The sequence below is a fragment of the Microcebus murinus genome, chromosome 9 (assembly GCF_040939455.1).
Source record: "Microcebus murinus isolate Inina chromosome 9, M.murinus_Inina_mat1.0, whole genome shotgun sequence".
Taxonomy (NCBI): Eukaryota; Metazoa; Chordata; class Mammalia; order Primates; family Cheirogaleidae; genus Microcebus; species Microcebus murinus.
In genome coordinates, this window is record NC_134112.1 from 60,368,043 (window position 1) to 60,391,911 (window position 23,869).

Sequence of the window (23,869 nt, forward strand, 5' to 3'; positions counted from 1 at the left end):
AAGAGCTGTTAGCGTTTATAATCTCAAGAATATACAAGCACATGCACAAATGGCAATTATGGGCCAATCAAGTGAAATCCATATTAAGTACATCAAAAATCTGTTTACTGTGTAATAGACTGTTTACCGTAACATACATGTACAGAGGAGATTCCAAATACACTCTTGATCTAAGAAGTTTCCACGATTCACAAATAAACTTCATCCTTTCTTCCCAGCCCTCTTGGGTAGTTGGCATAAAAACAAACAACTTAAAGAACAGCCTGATTTAACATCAAGGCCACTTAAAAATAGAAATACTAGTAACTTCTATTGAATTAAAGAGTTGCTTCCTTCCTTTGAATAATAGCCATATAAATCCATAATCCTTTGAGGTGAGATCAATTCCAGAATTCAAATAACTTAATTTATAGATTTCAAAAAGGTAATATGTGTATATACCATATATTATGCATCATCCCTAGCAAAGTCTTGGCAGAACTCTATGATCAAACATATTAATATTTCTGCAGTGAAAGGCATGAAGATTCACATAAATAATAGAAATAAAGATTATAAATAGCTTTATATCATTTCAAGTCAGGTCTTACTGCCAAATGAATTCAGGTCATGTCAGGCTTTGCCACCACATAAAGTTTTTTAAACGCTGGTTTGTGTTTTTTTTGTAAAATGAAATTATAGATTAGGGATTGTGAGCCTGTATCTCTAAGAGTTCCTGTTATTTCTCTTTAGTTTTATACAAGAAAAAAAAATCAATCAGTGTTTAGTCCTTTGAGGCCTGGGTAGTTATTCTATTTGGTTATGCCATTCTCCACCCATCCCAGGACTTTTCAAAGTAAATCAGAGTAGAACAAAATAGAAGGACTACTGTCCTCTTGGGGATTGGTAGTGGTTGCTGGGAGCAGCCTCTTTCCCTACAGCTCTGCTTTAAAAACGAGCTGCCTTTTCAAATGCAGCACAGGGCCACAGGAGGAGGAGAGAATTGATCTCACAGAATTTATAGATGGGGAAATCACTGCCAGAAATCATGCCTCTAGATAGCACAGTGGGGCCCATAAATACTCAAGGCTGGAGGACTGTCTGGACAGAAACCTGTTCAGGATTCTTGCAGCATGAGTGCTGCCGCTGCCATTACTCAAAACTCAGACCTCAGAGACAAGTGGGGCTCCAGGAGCTGCATGTAAACAACAGCATTTGATATAGAAAGATCATAAAGTTATGGAATGAATGCAATCTAGCTACTAAGAACACTCCGCTACAAACTGGAACAAATCTTCCCAGGATCAACATATCTCCTTCCACCTTTTCCAGATAGATGAATGGAGGACACAACCATTAACTCAAGGTTGTAGTGAGTGGAAAGAGAGAAAGAGATGAATGGGGAACTCTTAGCGAGCTTTTAAAAGGCTAGACACTGTCACTCCCAAGGGATATTACATGTTACTCCACGCTAGGGCCTTTGAGAAAGACACTTGCCTCACCATTGTTTCTTAAAGCTGAATAGTATTCCGTGGCATACATATACCACATTTTATTAATCTACTCACGTATTGATGGGCATTTGGGTTGTTTCCACAACTTTGCAATTATGAATTGTGCTGCTATAAACATTCGAGTGCAGGTGTCTTTTTCGTAAAGTGACTTTTGTATTTTTCTGGATAGAGCTGGAACCCCTTCTACTAAGTGAAGTATCTCAAGAATGGAAAAACAAGCACCACATGTACTCACCAGCAAATTGGCATTAACGGATCAACACCTCAGTGGACATATAGGAGTAACATTTATTGAGTGTCAGGCAGGTGGGAGGGGGTAGAAGGGGATGGGAATATACAAACATAATGAGAGAGATGTGCAACGTTTGGGGGATGGTCACGCTTGAAGCTCTGACTCGAGGGGGGAGGGGAGCATGGGCAATATACGTAACCTTAACATTTGTACCCCCATAATATGCTGAAATAAAAAAAGACACTTGCCTCATTCTACACTGAAATGTGATGACCAACATGGAGGTACTGATATAATAAACAGTTCTGGCAATTACCTTTCCTTTTTTTAAAGCTAAAAGTGATTTTTGAAGCCAACACTATTCACTGGGAAAAAAATATTCTTACTCTACACAAAAGCATCAAGAAACATAGTAAAAACTTATTTGCTACTTTGCAATTCTTCTTCAAAATAATTTTGCCCCAAACAAGACTGTTTCTTATCCAGATTATCAAGTTTGATAGTTCTACAAACTTCTGTTCAAATATTTCATTGGAGGCAGCTGTTCATGTTTATTCTTCCAATAACAATGAAGTAAAACAATGATTATATCACACTTAGCTTTTTATTTCCTTTTTTACTGTCAGGAAAATCCTAAAAGCATTAGCTCTCTTGGCCCATGGCTTCAAAATAATTTGCTGCATGTACAGCAACATCTTGATAACATGGCAAGTCTAAAATTACTAACTCATGAACACTACCTAAAGTATGACTACTAGTTTTAAGTGTATAATGCTGTCATGTCCAGGATAGCTGGTTTAATATGTTTCTTAGTTTTCATGCAGTTTTATTCTTCCTCTAGGATGAAAACCTACACTTTATAGATTTTATGTATCTGGGCATTTTGCTTTATAAAGTGACATATCTATATCAATTTGTCCCATTAATTTATAAAATTTTTTAAAAATCTAATTAACCTTGTTCTTTGGTAGTGAGCAAGCTTCTTGCCTGATATTGTTCAAAGCAAATTGTTTTTATTACTCTTATTCCCTTACTAAACATCCATTATCCACCAACTACTTTGACATGGAGATTCAAGGCAAGGGGAAGAAAATCTACCTTGGAAGAGAAGTATTTGGTCTTCTGTGTGCTACTTTAGCAATTTTCAGATCACGAGTAAAATAAATGCATGAGGAATAGCTACATAGAGAATGCTGTTGAGCCAACGGTCTCCCTCAGCCCTGGTAGGATACTCCTAGCTGTCATCCTCATGTCTGCCAGGGTGTACACATCCTATCACGCAGGGCAGCTTCTGGCTCCCATGAAACACTGGCTTGATTTGCCTGTCCTGTTTCTGCACGGAGAGACAGTGGCTCATGCCTTGTTGAAGTCCAGGAGCCTTAGCCACAGGGGCAGCAGTTTGATTCATGAGTAAAAAGCAGGACAGGAAAAAATGGTTACTGTATCAGATAATGCTTTGTGGCAGCCCAGGCGGGAAGTGTCCTGGGGCTTCTCAGTCCCGAATGACAGGGATGGGAATTGTGACAGAATGGAGCCCACAGATATTACTTTAATTAAGAACAGTTCCATTCTGCACACGAGAAAAATCCTCGAATTACTCTTGGATCTGTCAAGAGCAAATGAATTCACTTTCGGTAAAATACGATGACCGAAGTTGAGATAGATCAATAGAAACTATCAATGTAAAGAGATGAATAGGTCCAAAATCTTTGGTCAGCCTGATTTGTCAATTAAACAATTGTTTGAATATGGAAATCTAGAGTTTATATCTATACTTCTGTTTTGCCCAACAAAAAGTATCCCTGGGGAAATTTAGTATATTTTTAACTGATGAAACATATTTCAAGGACAGTGTTGTAAGAAGGAAAACTATATGGAACCAAAAATTTCCATCTTAAGCATCTACTAAAAACTGATATTAATGATTAAAAGAGATCAAATACATTAGAAAAATCAATAAAAATTCTCAAGAATATTCTATACTTGCACTAAAAACATACTTCCTTTAAACCAGATAGACTTTTTCGATAAAATATAGAAGAACCAAATTTTAAAAGCAACTGTTCTCCACCTATGTTTGTATTTGTTTATTTCAAAAATGAGGCTGCTAGTAATTATTTCTGTTTTGACTGACTTTATTTGTGAATAGGCTATTGGACTTGCTAACCTTTCTGGATAAATGTGACATTACATGATTTATTGTACTTAATATTTTGTTCCTTAGTCACTTCCCTGGCTGAAATTCCCAAACCTCATTAGGGGACTTATTCCAGTTCATGGCAGATGGAGAGTGACCACAGGATATAAAATGAACAGCTGTCCTCCTCCCCGTCTGTGCCTTCTCCCTTCTAGTTCCATCCCCATTCCCTCACTTCCAAAATATTCGTATTTCTTCATTGTCACTGCCACTCCTTTCATAAGGGAGAGAGGGATTGATTCTCTCCCAATTTAGGACTGCCATGCCAACTTCCAACCACGTCCAGGTGCCCAGCCTTTGCAAGTTTTCTCCCAAACCCACATTAGAGAACTTTCAGCCGAGCCTATGTTGGGGGAAACACAAGGAAGAGAAATGCAAGATGTGTCAGGCTTTGCCAGGTTCCCTGCCAGGCAGGCCTCCTTTCCCCAGGGCCCACATAACCCACGCCTGAGTGCTCGCGCCTGGCCCATTTTCTAGGAGGACTAATCCCCACCTTGGGCAGCAAGTGTTAAGTACCTCCCCTCCTCCCCCCACAGCAATCTGGAGATTCAGCATCACTATCCTTGTTGCTGTCTGGCTCTGACCTTGGTCTCCAGTCCTTAGTAAGGCCCCTGCCTTGTTCTCCCTGCAGGGGACCATCCCCTAAACTTCACTGTGACACTGACCCTCTGGACCCTCTGAGGTGGTACCAGCCTTACTCTAAGTCTCCCTTCCAAATGATAAAGTCCTGCCTCTGGACCTCCCCCTTTCCTGGATTCTCCAACAAGTTGCACTCTCACTCTCCTCTGTGGTCTGCACCCCAGAATTAGCAACCCAAATGTACTGTCTTATTCATTTTCTTCCTACACATAGACTTCTCCCACCCTCCCTCCTATTTGATAATAAAATTCTTAAAGGCTGGGGCAGTGTCTTAGTCTCTGCTTTCCCCACAGTGGATGTAGGCACAGCGTGATATATGTAATACACGTCCTAAAGATCTTCTCCCTGACAGAAGAGTCCTTGATTAATTGATAAGAAAGTAGAAACTGCAGGCTCAGATTAAATTTTAATATTGTCTATGGATTTCATTCAGCATACTCCCTTGCCTCAGACCTCAAGAATAGTATATAGTATTGAACACCAACATGGAACAGCACTAAATCCTAATCTAGCCTAGGAATCAATTTAGTTAATTTTTTTTTTTTTTAGTTCTAGTTGTGAGCAAAATTCTGTCCTAAGTACAGAAGGGGATCCCTGTACATTCTTTAGCCCTCAAAGAATGTCTAAGCTATAAAAGGTGAAAGTGAAATGGCCAGTGTATAAATCACAGCAGAGTGAAGTTGGTATCATAAAACAAATCCAGAGGAAGTGGGGGTTCAGAGATATCAGGCTGGGGCAATGGGATGAGTTTTCACAGAGGAAGGGTGTTTGAAAGAGACTATTTGGTCTATAACAATGATCAATTTCTTCTTATCCTGTAGTTTATTGCTGTATCCCTTCTAGAGCAGCCCCAATAAATATTAACAGAACATTTTTATGAATGAATTATTGACATTTATTTTTTAGGCCTCATCAGGTGAGTGACAAATTGAATATTGCAAAAAAGTAAGGGTGTAGTATCTATTTTCAAACTGTGTATTTTAATTTACATAAAGTAATAGTTTATTTAGTTGTCAGTTTCAATAATTCAAAAACACTTACAGTTAATCTCAATAATCTTTGCCAGAAGCTTATGCTTAGAATTTTACAGCATTTTAGAATGTTCTCTTTCATTACTTAAAATAGGACATAAGAGTTTGGAGTAAGGTGGATTTGAAATATATATAATGTTCATTGTTCATTGAAACTATCTTCTTTAAATATACATTCCCTGAAAAGGAATAAGTCAATGGGGGACAATAAAGCAGGATACCCTGAATCATCATTAGTTTATACTTTTTAAAGTTAAATTTAGATAATATACAAGTGCTCCATATATATTTCATTTTTTTGTGTGTTAATATAGATCTTTGAAGATCTGAAAACAAAATCTTAAACGAACCTTAGTTTAATATATTTTATATCTTGGTATATATACCAAGAATCTTACATTCAAATAAAACATGTATTTAACCTTATAAAGTATATGTATTTAAGTTAATTTTGCTACTAACATTTTCTAAATGTCTGTTTTTGATTCATTTTTGTTTTGAGCTCAGGTCACTATAGATTTTGTTAGTCTCATACATACAGATTTCCATGATTTAGAAGAAGTTTTCACCATTTTATAAATTATAAAATTATATTATAAATTCTCCAATTATAAATTCTCCAAAGTCTTAAGCACTTATCAAATATAAGTATTCTTGAAAAAAAAATGAGAATCTAATTTGAAATATATTTCAGGAAGTTCATGGAAGAAATGAGCAATAATTCACACCAAGGTATGAAGAGCTCAATTTCTCCTCCTCCTGAATTACCTATTCTAAAAGAGCTGAGAGAGAGAGTTTCTCTATTAAATCAAATTCTGTGTAATTAAGATGTTTATCAATTAGGCTCAAGGGAAAAACTGCTTCTCTTATACTGAATAAAATATAATACATCTTATGAGTGACTTTTATCCTTATATCAACTGGAGATAAAATAATAGCAGATCTCTTTTCTTTTACAAAGTAATATTTCAATTCATCTACAAGTACCTTTATCTTTTGTAATTTTCTAGTTTTTATTTTTCAAAATACACTCCTATAAATTGAGTGGCTCTCATATATCACAGAGACTCCATGGTATGTAGAGTACAGGCCTAGGAATGTGTTCATATCTTAATATATAAATATAAAGCATTTATGATTTGATAACTTTCCTCTGTCTTAAAGTGATAAAAACAAAAAAGGAGGAAAAACATAAAACCCCAAATCTTTAGGATATCCATAAGTAAAACCAAAGAAAAAAGGTACTAATCCTATAAATTATGAACAAATAATAGATTCTAGTTAGCTTAGTAATTACATATGATAAACACATGGGTATATATTGCTGGCTACTTGCTTCACTAACAATGTAGTTTATTGGTGATTCTTAGCTTCTTTCTGGGTCTTTTTCATTGATTGAGGTTCTCATATCACCTCCTCTAAATCCCCTCTTGTGATCAAATGTCTGCATCATACCAAGTTAGCACTTGGTTACATACTATTATACATGTCTCCTTAATGGCTACTTGTCACTCGGGCAAGACATATGTATGAGCATTTACTGTGAGTCCCTGGGCTAGGGGCTGAGGATGCCATGATGGACAAGACAGATTTGCCTCCCAAGCCAAACTATTTGTTCTTCACAGCCTTTCTGAAAACCCCTACCTTTATTGCTCATTTGGCTAATGAACTCTATTATTCTAAAGAAAGAGCTGGGCTACATTGTAAATTCTTGTAGAGTGACTCAGTGCAGGTTTACATCAAGGAATTAACAAGCCTACACTTACCACAACTACCCAGATAATTTTTCTTAAGAATTAATTTCATTATATTTCTTTATTGCTCAAGAGATACTCTTTTGCAAACCTCTATTAAATAAGTCATATAAACAAAATTATTTCAATTTAAGTTAGATGAATTAAAATCTTTCATTTAATCCCCTATTAAATAAGTTAAAGCCCCAAGCTGATATAGATTAGCTCTTCAGATAGACCCAATGTTATCTGACATTGCTCATAGCCACCTAGGCCTGTCCCTCTGCTCCAGGAGGGCACTTGTGACTCCTCTGCCACAATACCTTGCTTGTGTTTACTTCATCTCCTTACCTGGAAAACCTTTCTCTGTCCTTTCAAGTGGCTCACCTTATTGGCGTTCAGGGATTTTCCTTTCTAAGAAGCCTCCCTGAAGGACCTAGTCAGGCCCTGCCACCATGGACATTCATATACAGATCCACCCTTGTCTGTGACTATCTGGCATTTCCTAGAGGTTTCATATTCAGTATGTATCTGGTGCCCTCTGCTATACCATTAAATGCTTAAAAACATTCTGCCTTCTCACTTTTTTGTCTTCATATTAAAGTTAGCTCAAGACAAAGCCAGGCACACGGCAACTACTCAGTGAAATTTTGTTAAATAGATGATGGATACAAAGCACTACCAGCATTTGTTTGGACCCACAACCCTGCCTGGGAAAACAGAATTTGGAGGTATCTGTAAGAGAATGGTTTACAAGGGCATCATTTCCAATTTTTCTTCCTCTCCCAGAGGAAATCTAAAGGAAATGGGTAAATACCCATAAGGCTGCAACCATAAATTCCATAAGTTGAATCTAATGAATCAAGTGAGGATTATAGCAAATCGATGCCTCAGCACAGAAATAGATACGAGATCTTTCATTGGAATGAAAAAATGAAAAGTTCTTCTAAGAATATTTTAAAACACTTTTCAAGATGATTTAGCTGTTGATAACCTGATAAATTTCAGCTTGCAGAACTGCATTTTCAGGATGCTCTGACTTTAACAATCATTTGGCTAAGACAGCCAAAGATATGTACACATACTCATTATATATAATTACATAAACACATTTATATATACATAAATTATTTATGTGTATATACATAATGTATATATTATCTCTATACATATAAGCTTATATATATGGGAGAGTATTGTTGCTAAACATTGGCATTATAGGGGAGTTTATTTGAGACCCTACTAGTAATTCAAGTAATTTCTGTATAAGGTACTTGGGACTCTTGGATAACATCTGTCATGTAACTGAAAATGTTTACAAGAGCAATATGAAAATATCGACATAATAATTTCCCCAACTGTGGAACTATATGCCTAATTATGAACATAATTTACCACTGACACCATAAATAATGAAGGAAAACTACCTGAATCACTGCGCTACACAATGAACATTTTATACCCTAAAGGACTTCCTAAGGAGAGACACTAAAACTGTCCATATTTAAGTACAGTATTAGCATAGATTTGGAGAATTCTACAATACACAAAGAAACATAAATGTTGAAATGTCAACTTATAGTTTATTTATAACACACTTGCTATAATTTTTGAACTGAGTATAGATGAGATGACTACTAAATTGCAGTTGCTATTTTGGTATACAGTTATTATGGGTTTGTAAAGCCCGGGATGAATACACACAATAATGACATCCCTACAATTTGTGTGTGCCTCAGTCTGGCGTTCACACCATCCATGGAAACAGATTGATGTTTCACCCTCATACCTCATAAACATCCACATAAACAAATGATAATGAGAGGCACAGAATCATTTCAGGAAAGTTCTGCCCACTATACTATATTCACCATGCAACACCATGCACCATACAACAAATGATTTGCTGCTATATTGTTTCTCTGTTACCCTCCAAAGTTTTGCTCTCAAAATGCAGTAAGTAAATTCCCCAATGAGATTTCTAAACAATAAATTATAATTTCTTTTACTAAATATGTTGTTTCATTCCTAATGGAATGTTAAAAATTTCACTTTTGATTCTAAAAGTGTCAGCCAAAAAGATTTCTAAAAGTATTTTTTAGTTATAAACTTGAGATCTCTCCCTTTCTTCCTCCCACCTTCTCCTTTCCTTCCTTCCCTCCTTGCCATCTATCTATAATATATCTATGAATCATCTGTCTGTCTGTCTGTCTGTCTGTCTGTCTGTCTGTCTCTCTCTCTCTCTCTCTGATGTTTTTAACTCCCCAGTTCTGTTACACTTCCAGTCTTCTAACCCAGGACTCAAATCCATGGTTTAAATGACACAGACTAGCCTGGGGGCCGTAGCCCTCTGGCTTGTGGGGAATCAAGGGCTCTGGCTGAGTCACATGTTTGGGTCTAGTTCCAAGACCCTTGGCCTGGTACTGGTTCTGGGTTTTGAGTCTCAGGTACTAAACCCTACATTCTCTGATTAACTTCTCTTCTTGGTCCTTTTTCATCAGCTCTATTGCAACTGGTATTATGATTGGTGCAACTGAAGGCCAAGGAAATAGAGGATCTCTGCCAGATTAGCAGTACACTCTTACTGTTCACAAAAAAGACTTTTTCCCCTTTAATGAAGGACAATTTAATTGGTGCTGGATCTCTCCTCATTTGAATGAAGTACAAATACTAAGTGGTACTGTGACATATATATTTTAAAGTAGATTATCTCATGTTCCTTAATTGCTTAAAGATAATATCTGAAATTAATGATCAATGCTCTAACAAAAAGCAAGAATAAACACTCAGAATACTGATAAATTGGTAACCATTGAGCATTCTAAACCATTCTTTTGCTTACTTTTATATATTAATAACATAATATATAGAATCTCTAAGTTACCTGTCACACTACAATTTTAAATATTTGTTTCTTTAGAACCACGACTTCAAGAAAATGAACTTTATTTTTTTCTGATTATAAAAGCATTACATGCTCATTATATAAAAGTTAGGATGCACTTGCTAATAAATCAAAGAAAACTCATTAAAAAAAACATTCTTTTTCTTTTTACTAACACTTCTTATGACCATATGTGGACTTAGGAATTGTCTGTACATTGTTGTAGGTAATACTGTGAATTTGAGAAGAAAATGACCCAAAATATAATTGCATGATTTCACATAATTCCTCCCACACAGACTGGAACGAGGCACACTGATGAAAAAGTGACAAAAGTTCTACTTGAAGAAAACTGCTCTTCAGCACAACCAACCATAGTGGGCTCCTGGCTATAGAACGCTGATTTGCAACGTAGAATAGAAGGCTACTGAGGGACACAGTCCTTTGCTAATGGTCGATCTCCTAAGAGGTGGAGGAGGCTGGTGGATGCTGTCCCGGGCACAGGTGCCAGACGCCAGCAACTCTCATGCCGCAGGGAGAGACCAGAAGGTTTCCCTGCTGTGTGACCAATATTAATAAAGCTAGTCCCCATCTAGAAGATAGAATCTTTCTTCCCAAAACATTTCCTTTGTGAATTTTTACAAGTTATTTAGAAATACATACCTTTGAAAATTAAGATGGAAAGTAATAGAATAGACAGCAAAACTGCAAACACTTAATCAAAAGGGACCTTATTACATTTAATGCTTTGGGTAGGGACTTTTGCATCTAATATAAAAACACTTAAAAGAAACAGTGCCAAATACAGTCATTTTTTCATTATCTGTGCCTCAATTAAACATAGATTATTTATGTCAAACATGAAGCCTTAATTGGTTTCTTTTAGCCACCAATAATTATGTCTCTCACTACCAGTTACTCTCAGAGCTCAGGAAACTAAACAGATTTCAATCTTAATCTGAGAAAAACATAACTAGTAAGATAATTCTGCTGTAATAGAATAACTCAATGCATTCAAAATCCATATGTAAATCATTTTAAGATGTTTTGTATTATCTGTAGTAGCTTTAATACCATTCACTGCTGGAGAGAAGTGAGAACAGAATGTAGCTTTTAAAACTATTAGTTCACTTTAAAAATGTTTTACTCACTGCAAAGTTAAGACTTACTCTTCTTAACTCTAAAAGCATTTGGCCTTATAATCCTGACTGCACACTATGATTAAAACAAACATTTCTAAGTTAAATTGCTATAATTGCTAAAAAACACTTACCAATGGAGAATTGGAGGACAGAGGCTGTTGTTGTATTAAGGCCTATGGTAATCTAGAACAAAAATATATACAAAAATCAGACAAGATAGAAAGGATGAGAAAAAAGAGGAAAGAAAGGCTCCATTAACAGAGGCTGTATTTATCCAGTTGTTAGTTCATTTTTATCAATGTGTCTGAACACAGATATATTAATATGTCCTGTTTCTCTGTGAGGAACAAAGTGGTGAGATGTTGACTTAGGCATGGATAGTAAATTTCTCAGGGTCCTGTTGAAAACTGCTTTTAGCATAAGGTCATCTTGTGAAGGCATTTAACATATGTCGTCTCCACCACTTCCCTCCATCCCACCACATCAACAGATCCAGGACCCAAAGGGAATGTCATAAAAAAGCTACCAAACAAAAACTGGGAGGTAAATTAAAAGAGAATGAATAGAACAAGATTATTTTGAAAAGGAGATAGAGCTACAACATCTAAAGGGCACAAGATTTCTTTGAGGGGGGTGAGATGAAAATGGTCTAAAATTGGTTATAATAATGGTTACATAACTTTGTGAATAAACCAAAAACTCTGAATTGTGTACTTTAAGTGAATGAATGTAGCATCTGTGGATTATTTCTTAATATCTCCCTCCCCAAAAGAAAGAAAAAATAGAATTATGGACATAGAAATATCCTTCCCATGCTGTTCTACTTTTCTTTAGTTTCATGAAGAAGCATGCTTAAACAAATCTTCCTCCTTCTGAAAGACAGTGGGGTACCTTATTTTATTTTTAAAATTTTATTTATTTATTCTTTGGAGCAGTGGCTTTGACTCATAGCAGCTCAAATGAGTTCAGAATTAAGATTCTCATTTTGCTGGGCTCCTGAACTCTGTCTGCTAACGTATGGGATGCTTCACTGGACTCGACTCTATAAAATAGGAAGTGTGTAACTGGGTTTCCACTGTGGCAGAAGAAGTGGGCTGTCCTATTTTTGCTCCTCATAGGTCTTAATAATATCTTTAGACAGATCCCTACACTTTGCAGCCCCATGTGATAGAGTCCACAGCTGCAGAAAGGTCAAGTTAGACAGTTCATGAATAGCCTTAGGGAATGAGGGGGCAAGCCTCTTGCTCTGCCAGAATTCAGGTGAGATGTCAATATCAAAAGACGGGATGTGTGTGAATATCAAAAGATCCACATCATGATTTGGAAAGATGACTGAACATGTGCTTTAACTACATGGCTTTCAAATTCAATGAGGAAGCAAGAAAGGTAATAGAGGGGAGGACAAGAAAGACATTTTATAAAATGTCCACCAAAAAGTATCAGTGTCAGCTTCTAATTTATTTTAACAAAAGCAAAAATATCTGGTGTCAGAGTGATGGAGAAAATTCTTTTCTATATTTAACTTGAATCCCTCATTATTACTGATTATGATCTAAAAGACAACTGGTCCACCATGCCCATTACTCTGTTCCCCACCCCCTTACCCCCAACAGAATCCTCAGACAAAATGCACCAATAAAATTTCCTTTAAAAGAAATCTGTTTTCTTTAGAGCTTTTATTTGGCCTCATTCGATCTTAGAATCCAAAGAGGCACAATACCAATAGAGAAATTTTTTGAAATTCACACATAAATTGAATGAACATTTTTCCCCCTCTGATTTTATGTAACTGAATAGATTCCCAGGTGAATTATTAAACACTTCTGGATATAGGTTATTTAAAACAATAGCATTTTGTAAGTTGAAAGCACCACGGTTATGGCTACTGGCAGTGCATTAAATATATGAAAGAGTCTTAGATACTTATCCTGGTGGTGTAATATACTAAACGATGCTTGTGTAACCTCTGTGAACAGCCATGACCTCTGCTAGCGAATAGCAAGTTGCATGAAATATTGCCAAATTTCAAATTATATGTGCTGAGGGTAAACCTAGACTTTGATTAGTCACTGATTCTACTTGTTTTTTTTGCTAGGGAGACTAAGGACTGATAGAATGGTTGATGCTTATTTTTTTTTTTTACCTTTACCCATTTATTTTATTAGTATAATTGGCAGCTATGAAAAAGACCAGAAAAGATGAAGAGAGAAAGAGAAAGAGTGGGGGACTGCCTTTAAAATCTATTCACCTATATTTATAATTGGGTATTATAAATTATTTATTAATCTTTAGTTCAAATATGTAATTTTAGTCTATAAAGCTATTAAGCCTTTATATCTGACATTCTGAAAACAAAAGGGCCTCTTCAAGAGTCTTTGATAAATAATATAGCAGCTATGAATGTCCGATAGATAACTTTTTTCCTACCAAATCTCAGTGCTCTTAAATTATCAAATATACTCCAAACTAAAGAAAATCTGAAGAATTCACTGTAGGTGGAGCTGTTCATTCTGTACCTCTTCCCTGCAAATTTGTATTGGGTTTCATACTATTTTAACCCAAACTCATCCTTGTAATTAAAATGCATTTCCAAATATGGGGAAATAATTATTTTAAAAAGTGGAGAGTAACATAACTTAATTCATTTTAAATTCTGAGAGTACATGTTCCCTTAAAGGAGTGGGTAAATGAATTTCTCTTTCCCTTCATTTTATAGTAGCAAAATGAATAAAGTTCAGTGTCACCACTTGAAATACAGACTTCACTGTATAAATAAAACTCACACTAAATAAAACGTGTGAGGGCTGCATAGCACAGTAGTAGCAGAAATACAGACTTGTTATGTTCAGGTAACAACACATGCCACCTCTTACTGACTTTGACTTCTAAAATGAAATGGCTGTTTAACTAAATTCACAAAATGGAGATACTCTTTTGTGCATTTTAAAAGATAAAGCCTTAACTTACTAAGGTTGTCTCACAACTTTAGTAAGAATTGGATTTATGAAAAATAAGTAGGCATATTGTTTCAAAAGTGATGTTTAGGGGCTAACTTTCATCAGTTATCATGCACAACAATTTTGACTGGTTCAGTTTTGAAGTATCATGCCAATGTCTGGATTTTAGTAAACATAATGTTAACTGACAACTGAATGCCTCACTTTTCATTTAACTGATCTGTCTTCTGTAAACACAACTTGGGTACAATATCTACTTTTGCTCTGGGACATTAACACAGTATAAAAAGTATTCAATACTAGAAATTGCTAGTGTAAAATGTGGCAATTATTCCATTATTCTCAATCTATCTCATTGTATTTCCTTTGGATCTATAATACAAACTCATTTTAGGGAAATACTTATGAGGGAAATACAAAACTGCATACTTTTTTGTTTCTCAGATGAAAATAATTTTGAATATTTTCCTTTTTAGTTGAAAGGATAATCTCACATTCATTATATAATACAATTCAAACTTAGCCCACCAGATACATCAACTCTAATGCTAAATAAACTAGGATTTAGTGAAACAATGAGGATTAAATACACATGGGATCAAATAAACTAGATACTTCAGTTTTATGATATGGAAATATAAATTTTGGCATTATATTCATAGACACTTTTATTTCCTATTAACCAGTAGAAACAAAAAGAATTTGTCAAGCATTTCCAGAAATATTACTGAATGGGGGCACCTTCTAAAATAGGCATTGATTCCGAGCTCAATTAACTACGGTAAAATTTTAATTTTGTTTTAAGGTTTATAGATAATTAATTCAGTCATGGTACATTATTTAAAATGTACTAGCAAACCTACTTTTTCAAGAAAAACTTTACTACCAGAGTCACACTTGTCTGCAAGAGTATTATAACACTTTGTGAGACTTGAATTATGAGCACCTATTATTTTAATTTGCATCCAATTAATTCTGTTTGTGTTCTAATTTCAACCAAAATCCCCTCAATTCATCAATGTTCTGAAGCTTGTATCTTTAATAAATTAAATGTATCTATTGCCATGAAAGGGGTATTCAAGCAGCATAAAGTAAGAACCATGTTACAAAAATTAATTGGCTTTCACATTTTGATAACTAAATCTTCTTTTAATTGCCTACCTAGACTTTTTTCTCCCTTTACTTTGGAAGCCAGTCTTTTGTCAACTTTTAAAGTTAATGATTTTGAAATACAACGTGTGACATAGGGGTGAAAAATACAACCTGTTTCTAAAAGCCCTCCGAAAAGGAAGATGTGGGAGAAAAAAAGGAGGAGCAGCATTGAAGCCCAAGTTGAAAAGCAGAAAAGGAAAGCGTAAGAGACATTGTAAGAAGAGCATTAGGAGCAAAGGAATTGAGCCAGGATATTTATATCCTTTTTCAAGAAGGGAAAATGAATGTAGTCTTCATGCCAGAAAGAAGTACCAAGTAACAACAAAAGGCTCATTAGCCACATGTTGGTGGCTAGTGGTTTCATTGCTTTCAATTTAGAATGCTCATGTAAAACGAAAATTTTACATGTGACTTGGCAAGTAAAGGCTAATAATCGGTCTAAATGAAAGGAAAATAACTTGCTCCTAAGTAATTTGGCATGAACCAAAATTTTTAAAGCACTGGTTTATTCAGAGTGGTCCTTCACTTAAAAAAAAAATCCATCAAAGTTCTGCTATTGTCAGGACCAAAATTTAAAAGTAATGTGATAAAATTTAACACCTAACATTTTTTACTTGGAAGGAGAAAATAAGCACAATTTGAAGATCATGGCTTTATACAGACCTTAGAAAGTAAAATTATTTATTACAGGTATTATATAAAATAACCATATTTTTAAAAAGCCATTGAATAATAGCGATGCACCCATGTTTAATGAGACCCACTGATGCTGCCAATTTTATTACTGAATTATTTATTTTTACCTTTGAAGGTAGACCATCAAATCACCTCTCCCAATTTTGAGATATTTGTGATAGGAATCATAATATAAACAATACTTCAAGTTTTCACCTGAACTATAAGAGTATAAGAGAAACTTCTGTAGGCAAAAAACTCAGTAAACACTCAAATGGAATAATGTACATAAATAGCATGTATTTACCAGTTCTCGTGGACCATATGGCTCGCAGAAGGTGACAGCATTGCCATGCATAATTGCACCACACTGTTCTCCGGTCTCACAGTTGTTACATTCAACCCTGCGGGAACACAGAGCACAGTCCTAGTCTGAGAACTAAGCAGCACAAGGTAGTTGGTTGCTCAGGTAAGAAAAGATGTGATAGCTATTGTTACTCAGTTCAAATCATGATTTTGAGGAAGGCAATGGTACTTTGTATTATGACAGGGTGAAAAAGACCTGAAACCAGAAAGACTTAAATATAAATCCTAATTCTTTCAGTCACTCACTGTGGTGGGCAAGTTACTTAACCTCCCAAAGCTTCAGTTTCCTCACCTATAAAATGAGGACAAGGGTACCCACCTAAATCTCACGTAGCTATTGTGAGGATGAAATGAGAGACGATATGTGAAACACAGAATACAGAACCAATCTCGTACTAGGCAGTTAATAATCCAAGACACTATTATTATCAATAATTACATATATGTACGACTGATACAAGGATGTCTGCAGGTATTAAAAATAAGCAAAGTAATATCCACTTGTGTAACGCACTAAAAACCTGTATCTCTGAAATCAAAAGATGTTTAACAAATTTTAACCCTTTTTCTTTTGAGCTATGGTCAGTGTAAATGTTTAAAATAACTGTCCTCAAACAAATTTGTATGTATATGTTCCACCATGCTAAAAATAATGAAATAAGACTACATTATCCTAAGTGAAGTATCTAAAGAATGGAAAAGCAAAAACTGCATGTACTTGCTATTAAATTGGAACTAAAAGATGAGCACACACGTGCACAGAGGGAAGTAAAACTGGAAATCAAGCAGGGGGAGGGGAGAGAAGGGGATGGGGAAAAACCTACCTAATGGGTACAATGAACACTATCTGGGTGATGGGCACACTTATAACCCTGACTCAAGCATAACAAAATCAATACATATAACCAAAAACATTTGTACCCCATAATATTTTGAAATAAAAAAGAAAAAAATAATCAAATACTTTAAAAAGTTTAATCATATGATAATAAAGTAAAAACTTCAATGAAATGTATGAGTTGATATTAGCATAATGCAATAATTAAGAAAACTATCCATCTTTTCCACCAAAGAAGGCAAGTCCTTTTATAATGATTTGCAAATTTGTTCAAACTTTTAACCACATGCTATTATCTGTTCATGTCATAGACAAAAAAGTGATAATCTGCCTAATTTGTTTGGTGAGAAAAATAGGATTATTTTTAAAAACTATTAGATGTATCTCCAAATAATTAAATAATGCTAATAGCAAAAAAGGACTACATTTAATCTACATATTAGTATGAATAGTCTAATTCAAGCAAATTTTGGATACTGAGTTACTATGTTAACCTTGCAAATAATGTAAAGCTGCTATCTTTATTACTATAAGATGAAGTGGTTAATAAAACCTTAGGACAGGATCTAAAAAATACATTTATTCATGTCTTTATCTAGTAGAGGATAAGCATGGTCTGGATTTGACCTTGTATATTTACAGTTACATTTACAATGCTCTGCATTGTGACATTTCAACCTACAATCATTACTTGCCTAACATGTAGAAAGAGCGAGCTACGTTTCCCCTGTCTGAACCTCAAACCACATGAGGGCTGTATTTCATGCAGAAAGAACATTTTCAAAGACTTTCACATTCCAGGTGCCAAACATCGTGGAAAGGATACTATGCCTTTTGTTTCGGAGATTATTGTATTGTGCTCTTTCAGCTATTTGTCAATTTCAGAGAGCAGGAGTAGGAACCCCCATCCAAGTAGGAAGATGACAAAAGTGTGAAAGGAGCCCATAAAGCCAAGAGGCAGAAGCTCAATAAGTGAAAATGTGGCAAATAAATGTGAATACTTCCTAAGTTTAATGCATGGAGTAAATGATTGATGTTTATTCTAATCTTTTGAGCTGTGTTTCCACATGAGGAGATCAACAATGCCAAGGAACTTTAATTTTTTTTTTTATAGAAACAACAAAAAAGAATTTTTGACATGGAATTTGAAATGTTAGTATCTCACAGCATCACTAATCTTAGTGGGAGTTTAACCCTTCTCTTGATTACTGTGGAGCAAGATTATAATAAAATGTCCTTGGCATTAGAGGAGAGACATGGTAGCAGCTTAATAAGGACAACAAACCTGTCTCTTGTTTGCCATTTATGGCATGTTCCTTTATGGCATGTTTTATTCCATAAATATTTGTTAAATGAATAAATAAATATAAGACAAATTCATAAATACAACTATTTTTAAGGTCTGAGGTCTTAAAGAACTTAGAATAGTGCCTGGTATGTAGTAAGCTTGATATGTTAGCTATTATTATTATTAATTAATCATGGATTTCTATCACTTTCATATACTCCAGAACTGGAATATTAGGGTTTTTCCCCCCACAGAGAACCTATTATTACATGAGCAACTTACTACTATTTTTCTATTAATAACTCTTTAAACTGAGTATGATTGTGATTAAAGTACAGAGAAGTAGCACAAAAATTATAGTGGGCTTCATTAGTGATAGATGAGGATTATTTGGTTTCCAAGTCATTACGAAATGTCTTGAGAGAAACATCAACTTTGACAAAGAAGAAAGTGAAGGAATGTACATATCTCACAATGGCTCTTTGCCATTGCCTCTAGTGACTCTAAACTAAAAGTGTCGCTATTGATGTGAAATTTGGGGCCTGCATTTTAAATTTCTATAGCAATCATTCTATCTATAAATTTTGATCAGCAGTTTCCAAATCAACCACATATCAAAAAATGTATATATGCTGTATATATAACAGGCCCCTTCTTCCATAGTTTTGATTAAACAGAATTCAGGTAGAACCTGGATAATTGTATATGATTTAAAGGTGATGGCCTACAGTCTGGAATTAGAGAACCACTGAATAGACAACAGGCGTTTGATGTGTTTGGAGAATCACTTCTATTTTGTGGAATAACAAATGTTAAATAAATAATAAACACAAGAAAAGAGTAAACATATACAGCTATTCTTCCCATTTGACTCAACAACTCCTCCAGACCTTTCTCTTCTTCATTGTGCTTTCTACATTCAGAAATTTAAAATAAAATTTTAAAAGGCACTGGTACCCTATTGAAGAAACTAAAAGATTTATAATTATCGGATATTATCCACTGGGGTTGCTGCTATTTGGAAAAACAATGGCTTCACCAAGGACTAAAGGGACAAATCTGTCAGATCTCTGCCAAGGTCTTTTAAACGTCCTTTGCTTGAATTTCTCACAGTCTGGGTTTGTCAACATAATTTATTTTAATTTACCCTGAATGCCCATCCCTCTAGGTGGTCAAATCCAGCCCTCTCTTAGCTGCCAGTGGCGCCATTTATTCACTCATCATTTATTAATTCATTTTTGTATTTAGTAAACTTACACTGAGGATTTGCAGGCCCTATGCTAAGCTTTAGTGGTATAAAGACCAATAAAACACTATCATTTTCTTCCAGGAGCTTACACTCCAAATGGAAAGGCAGAGAAGAAGTAAACAAACAATTACAATAGAGGATGCCAAGGCAATGATAGCTATTTGTTGGATTCCATTATGTGCCAAATCCCACAGGGGTGGGGAACCTGCAGCCTCAAGACCACATGTGGCCCTTTGGATCTTTGAATGCGGCCCCTTGACCAAATCAAAAGGATTTGTTCTGTAAAATTTGGATTCCGTCAAAAGGCCGTACTCAAGGATCCAGAAGGCCACATGTGGCTCCAAGGCCACAGGTTCCCCACCCCTGGAACTTAGCCTACAGTTTGCAATTTGGACCTAGAGCTTGCTAACCCCAACATTCACAGCATTTTTCATTGCTCCTTACTCCTTATAACAGTAGTACATACTGGTTGTGATGGTTCCTAATCAGACTGGGAAGTAAGGAAAAGCTTTCAAAGGAAGTTTCCCCAAAACTGGTCCTGAATGAGAAATAGGAGTTAAACAAGCAAAAAAGGTGAGTGTGTGATAGGGCACAGAAAACGCAGAAATCAGGACACATGAGCTGAACTGTCTGTTCAGTGGGTGAGCAGGGCTGCAATCACACTGTACATGTAGAAGGACCACAAAGGATGGGGCTAGAAAGTGGGGATCAGTTCATGGAAGGCTTCACGCACCATTTGCCAAGCAACAGGTACTGATAGGCGCTCCACAAACAATACCTCAATTAATTCATATAAAACCCTCTCCCTCTATTTTTTATCCTCGTTTAGTAAATAGCAGAACTGGGATTCAAATTCCCATTGTTTCCAAGGTCATGATGCAAATCCAAGTTTTAGGAAAATTAGTAATATTATAGAAAATAATGGATTAGAGGTAGAAAAGACTGGGGGCTACAGATGTAACCCAAGTAAGATACAATAATGCTTTGAAATAAGGTGGGGATGGAGCACGTGGAAAAGCCATTTTGAGTTTCTACAGCCATATGTGACTGGCAGCTACAATATTAATATTATTCAGCATGACTCTACAGAATTACAGGACTTGGAAACTGCCTGCTTTCTGGCTCTGCTGACAGTTGGAGACGACCAGCCGAACTTTCACAAGTTCAGTGAAAGGAGATCGGGACCAACACGATAGGTTAAGGTCTGGTTGAAATCATGGAAGTACATATTTTTAAGGGTCTGGGGAGAGGGGAGGGTATATAAAGTAAGAAGAAACGAATGGATCCCTGGGGAGCAATCAGATTGCTCTTGGTCTGGTCTGGAAAGCTCTATCCATCATCATGACCCCTCAGTGTGTATCAATCCAAGCCTATTTCCATTTATTCTTCCATGATTATTGGCACTGGGGTTCACTTCTATACATGTTCCTAACCAACCTGTGCTGCCCATCAAAGTGAACTCCCCAATATTTTTTCTATCATTAAAGTTAAGCACTGTATGACTACACATGGGAATGCCATTATCATAAAGGGAAAGATAAATCATGAACACAATGATCCCTATGGAGACCAGACAAGATGATACAGACAGCTAACTGGTGGTCATGGCTTCCTAGAAGAAAACAGTGATCCATGTCAGAAAAACAAGGTTAATGTTAAAAACCTACAGCTGTAAATAAACATCTAAATTCCAAGAAAAGTAATTCCTGGCTCACCCCAGAATTTGAAACAATACGTAAATGCCCAAGTGCTCTATCAGTCCTATCCTTCTTACTTTCTCAGAATGCATCTATGTCTAACAATTTAGCTGGGTTGATTAGAATTAGATATTTAACCCCAAAGGATGGTGGTCTCTGTGAAGACCATCTGAATGGTCTGAAATTCTACTTTTCCTTTTCAGTAAAGTTCTTTGAGTTCCTAAGTACTAGGAATTCACTTTGCTGGATGATGAGTGATTCAATTTTCTTTAGGCCCAGAGCAAACAAAAAAACAACAAAAAAAACAAAATCCAAAACAAAATGCTGACGTTTGTTGTTGGCATTTAAACCCACGGCCTCATAACTAAAAATTTCCTACTTTCTCAGTTTCTCAGGAAAATGATGGGCTTTATAAAACTAGGTAACATACTCTTTCGAGATTTGTGGGAAGAAGGATGTTTTCAATAATCCCAGTTAAAGAGACTTTTGTTTTTCAATTTTAAAAGGAATGTGACCTCCCAGGCTAAGGATTAGAAATAAATTGCTTCTTTGCCTAATAGTAAAAGTAATACTGAATGTTTCTCTAATCTAAGAAGTATTTCCTCCTTCTTTTTGTGTTTCCCAATATGAAAAACAGAACATAAGAATCTAACAAATACCATGGCACATCTTATGAATTGCCCACCTCAAAGTATATTCTGCTGTGAAAAATAAGATTAAAAGACATTTAAAGGGAAACAGTAGCAATCTTTAAAGACCATTGAAAACCTGAATTTATTAACCGCTCTCTGAACCTATTCATCACATGCTTAGGTTCCACATGAAGCTTATCTAGTACTCGAGTTCACAGATCATTTATTTAGAGGGGACCTAAAATATCACTGCATCTCATCACCCCCTCATTTTATAAATGATGAAACAAGCATAGAGTTCAGGTTCCCTGATTCTCTGTCCAATATTCTTCCCACTCCACCCTAATGCTTTAGTAAGTAAAAGAAAAAATTCTAACTTTATAAAAACAGTGTGCATTTCAAAGCATGTTTGTTATTTTTACTATCAAAGTTTATTTTGGAAATTTACAATGACTTATTTTAAAAATTGTTTTTTTTTATTATAAGATAATAGGATTTTGTTTTGCTAATGAAAATGTACAAAAATAAGAGAAATGACATAGACTTCACAGAAAACATAAAAAATGAATTCACTAGACTGAAGTACAATCAAATTCAGTATCCCTTTGGCTATATATGTCCCTAGATAATTCATCACAATCTATTTAACATGTACACTATAGGCTTTTTTTATTTTACTAACAAAAACATAAAAGAATCAATAAATATAAAGGCTGGTACTTGCTGACCAACAAAACCAGGATCAAACCATAAACATAAAAGAAAAAGAAATACTTTGAACCAAGGTTTTGTTTTTCACTGTAACAAGCTCCTTGGCAGTTTGCAAGCTTGTTATTTTAGTGTTAGTTCTCTATTTTTTGTTATTTATTATTCAGGTGGCTGTTTTTGTCTTAGGATAAACAAGTTTATGTGATGTGCATTTGAGCAGTAGAGAGCATGCTTCTGAAGGTATAATTGTGCTTTCTATTTTGACTTTACAATTATTAGACATGAGAAAATATGTCTACCTAGCAGGCACTCTGAAGTGAAATGTCCCCAGAGTCTGGGGTCCCCACATACTGCAGTGACTAAGAAGGGCTTTCAGGATGCAGGAAAGAGGAGGAGGATTAATGAGAAAATTGAGCTTCTTTGCACAACTGGAGATTTATGAATGGTTGGTGCTAACATCATCCCAGTAACAATAAATAAATAATCGAAATATTATTTTCTCAAGAGCAGTCTAATGACATGACTCATTCTTCTTTTTGGATCAGAGTGAAATCAGTCAGGCGTTAGGCTCTCTCCTGAAACAAGTTAATCACCTAGAGACTCACAATCAGTTATCATCAAATTCTCATTTGAGATACATGCCATTTGTCCCCAAGACTGAGGACATAGTATTATCTATCCATAATTTATTGCCTCTGAAGGGGTCACTGGCACTCAGCCCCACAAGAAGCAACATGGATTCTATGAGCCCACATTTCTGAGCCACATTCACCAGCATTTCTGAATGGAGCTATTAAAACACTTTAAAGAATGTTTGTTCTGATTATTAAAAAGTTCATTAGAACTGGGAAAAAAGAAAAGAAACATGTCTTGTAATTTCCTGACCCAATGTAACATGTCTCTGCCCCTAGGTAACAGATCACACTGCCTGCGCTGACAAAATTCTGGCATGTGGG

At 35.5% G+C, this 23,869-nt stretch overlaps 1 protein-coding gene across 3 annotated transcripts in view; it reads right to left on the reverse strand.

Moving 5' to 3' along the window:
* The window catches only part of RELN (reelin), a 457,647-nt gene that overhangs the window by 213,358 nt on the left and 220,420 nt on the right, over nucleotides 1–23,869 (reverse strand). For all 3 annotated transcript variants that reach the window (XM_012747047.2, XM_012747038.2, XM_076006499.1), the window contains exons 7-8: nucleotides 16,443–16,539; nucleotides 11,483–11,534 (exon numbers count right to left, since the gene is read on the reverse strand). In XM_012747047.2, the coding sequence (XP_012602501.2) occupies nucleotides 11,483–11,534; nucleotides 16,443–16,539 (149 nt within the window). The remainder of the gene's footprint in view (nucleotides 1–11,482; nucleotides 11,535–16,442; nucleotides 16,540–23,869) is intronic.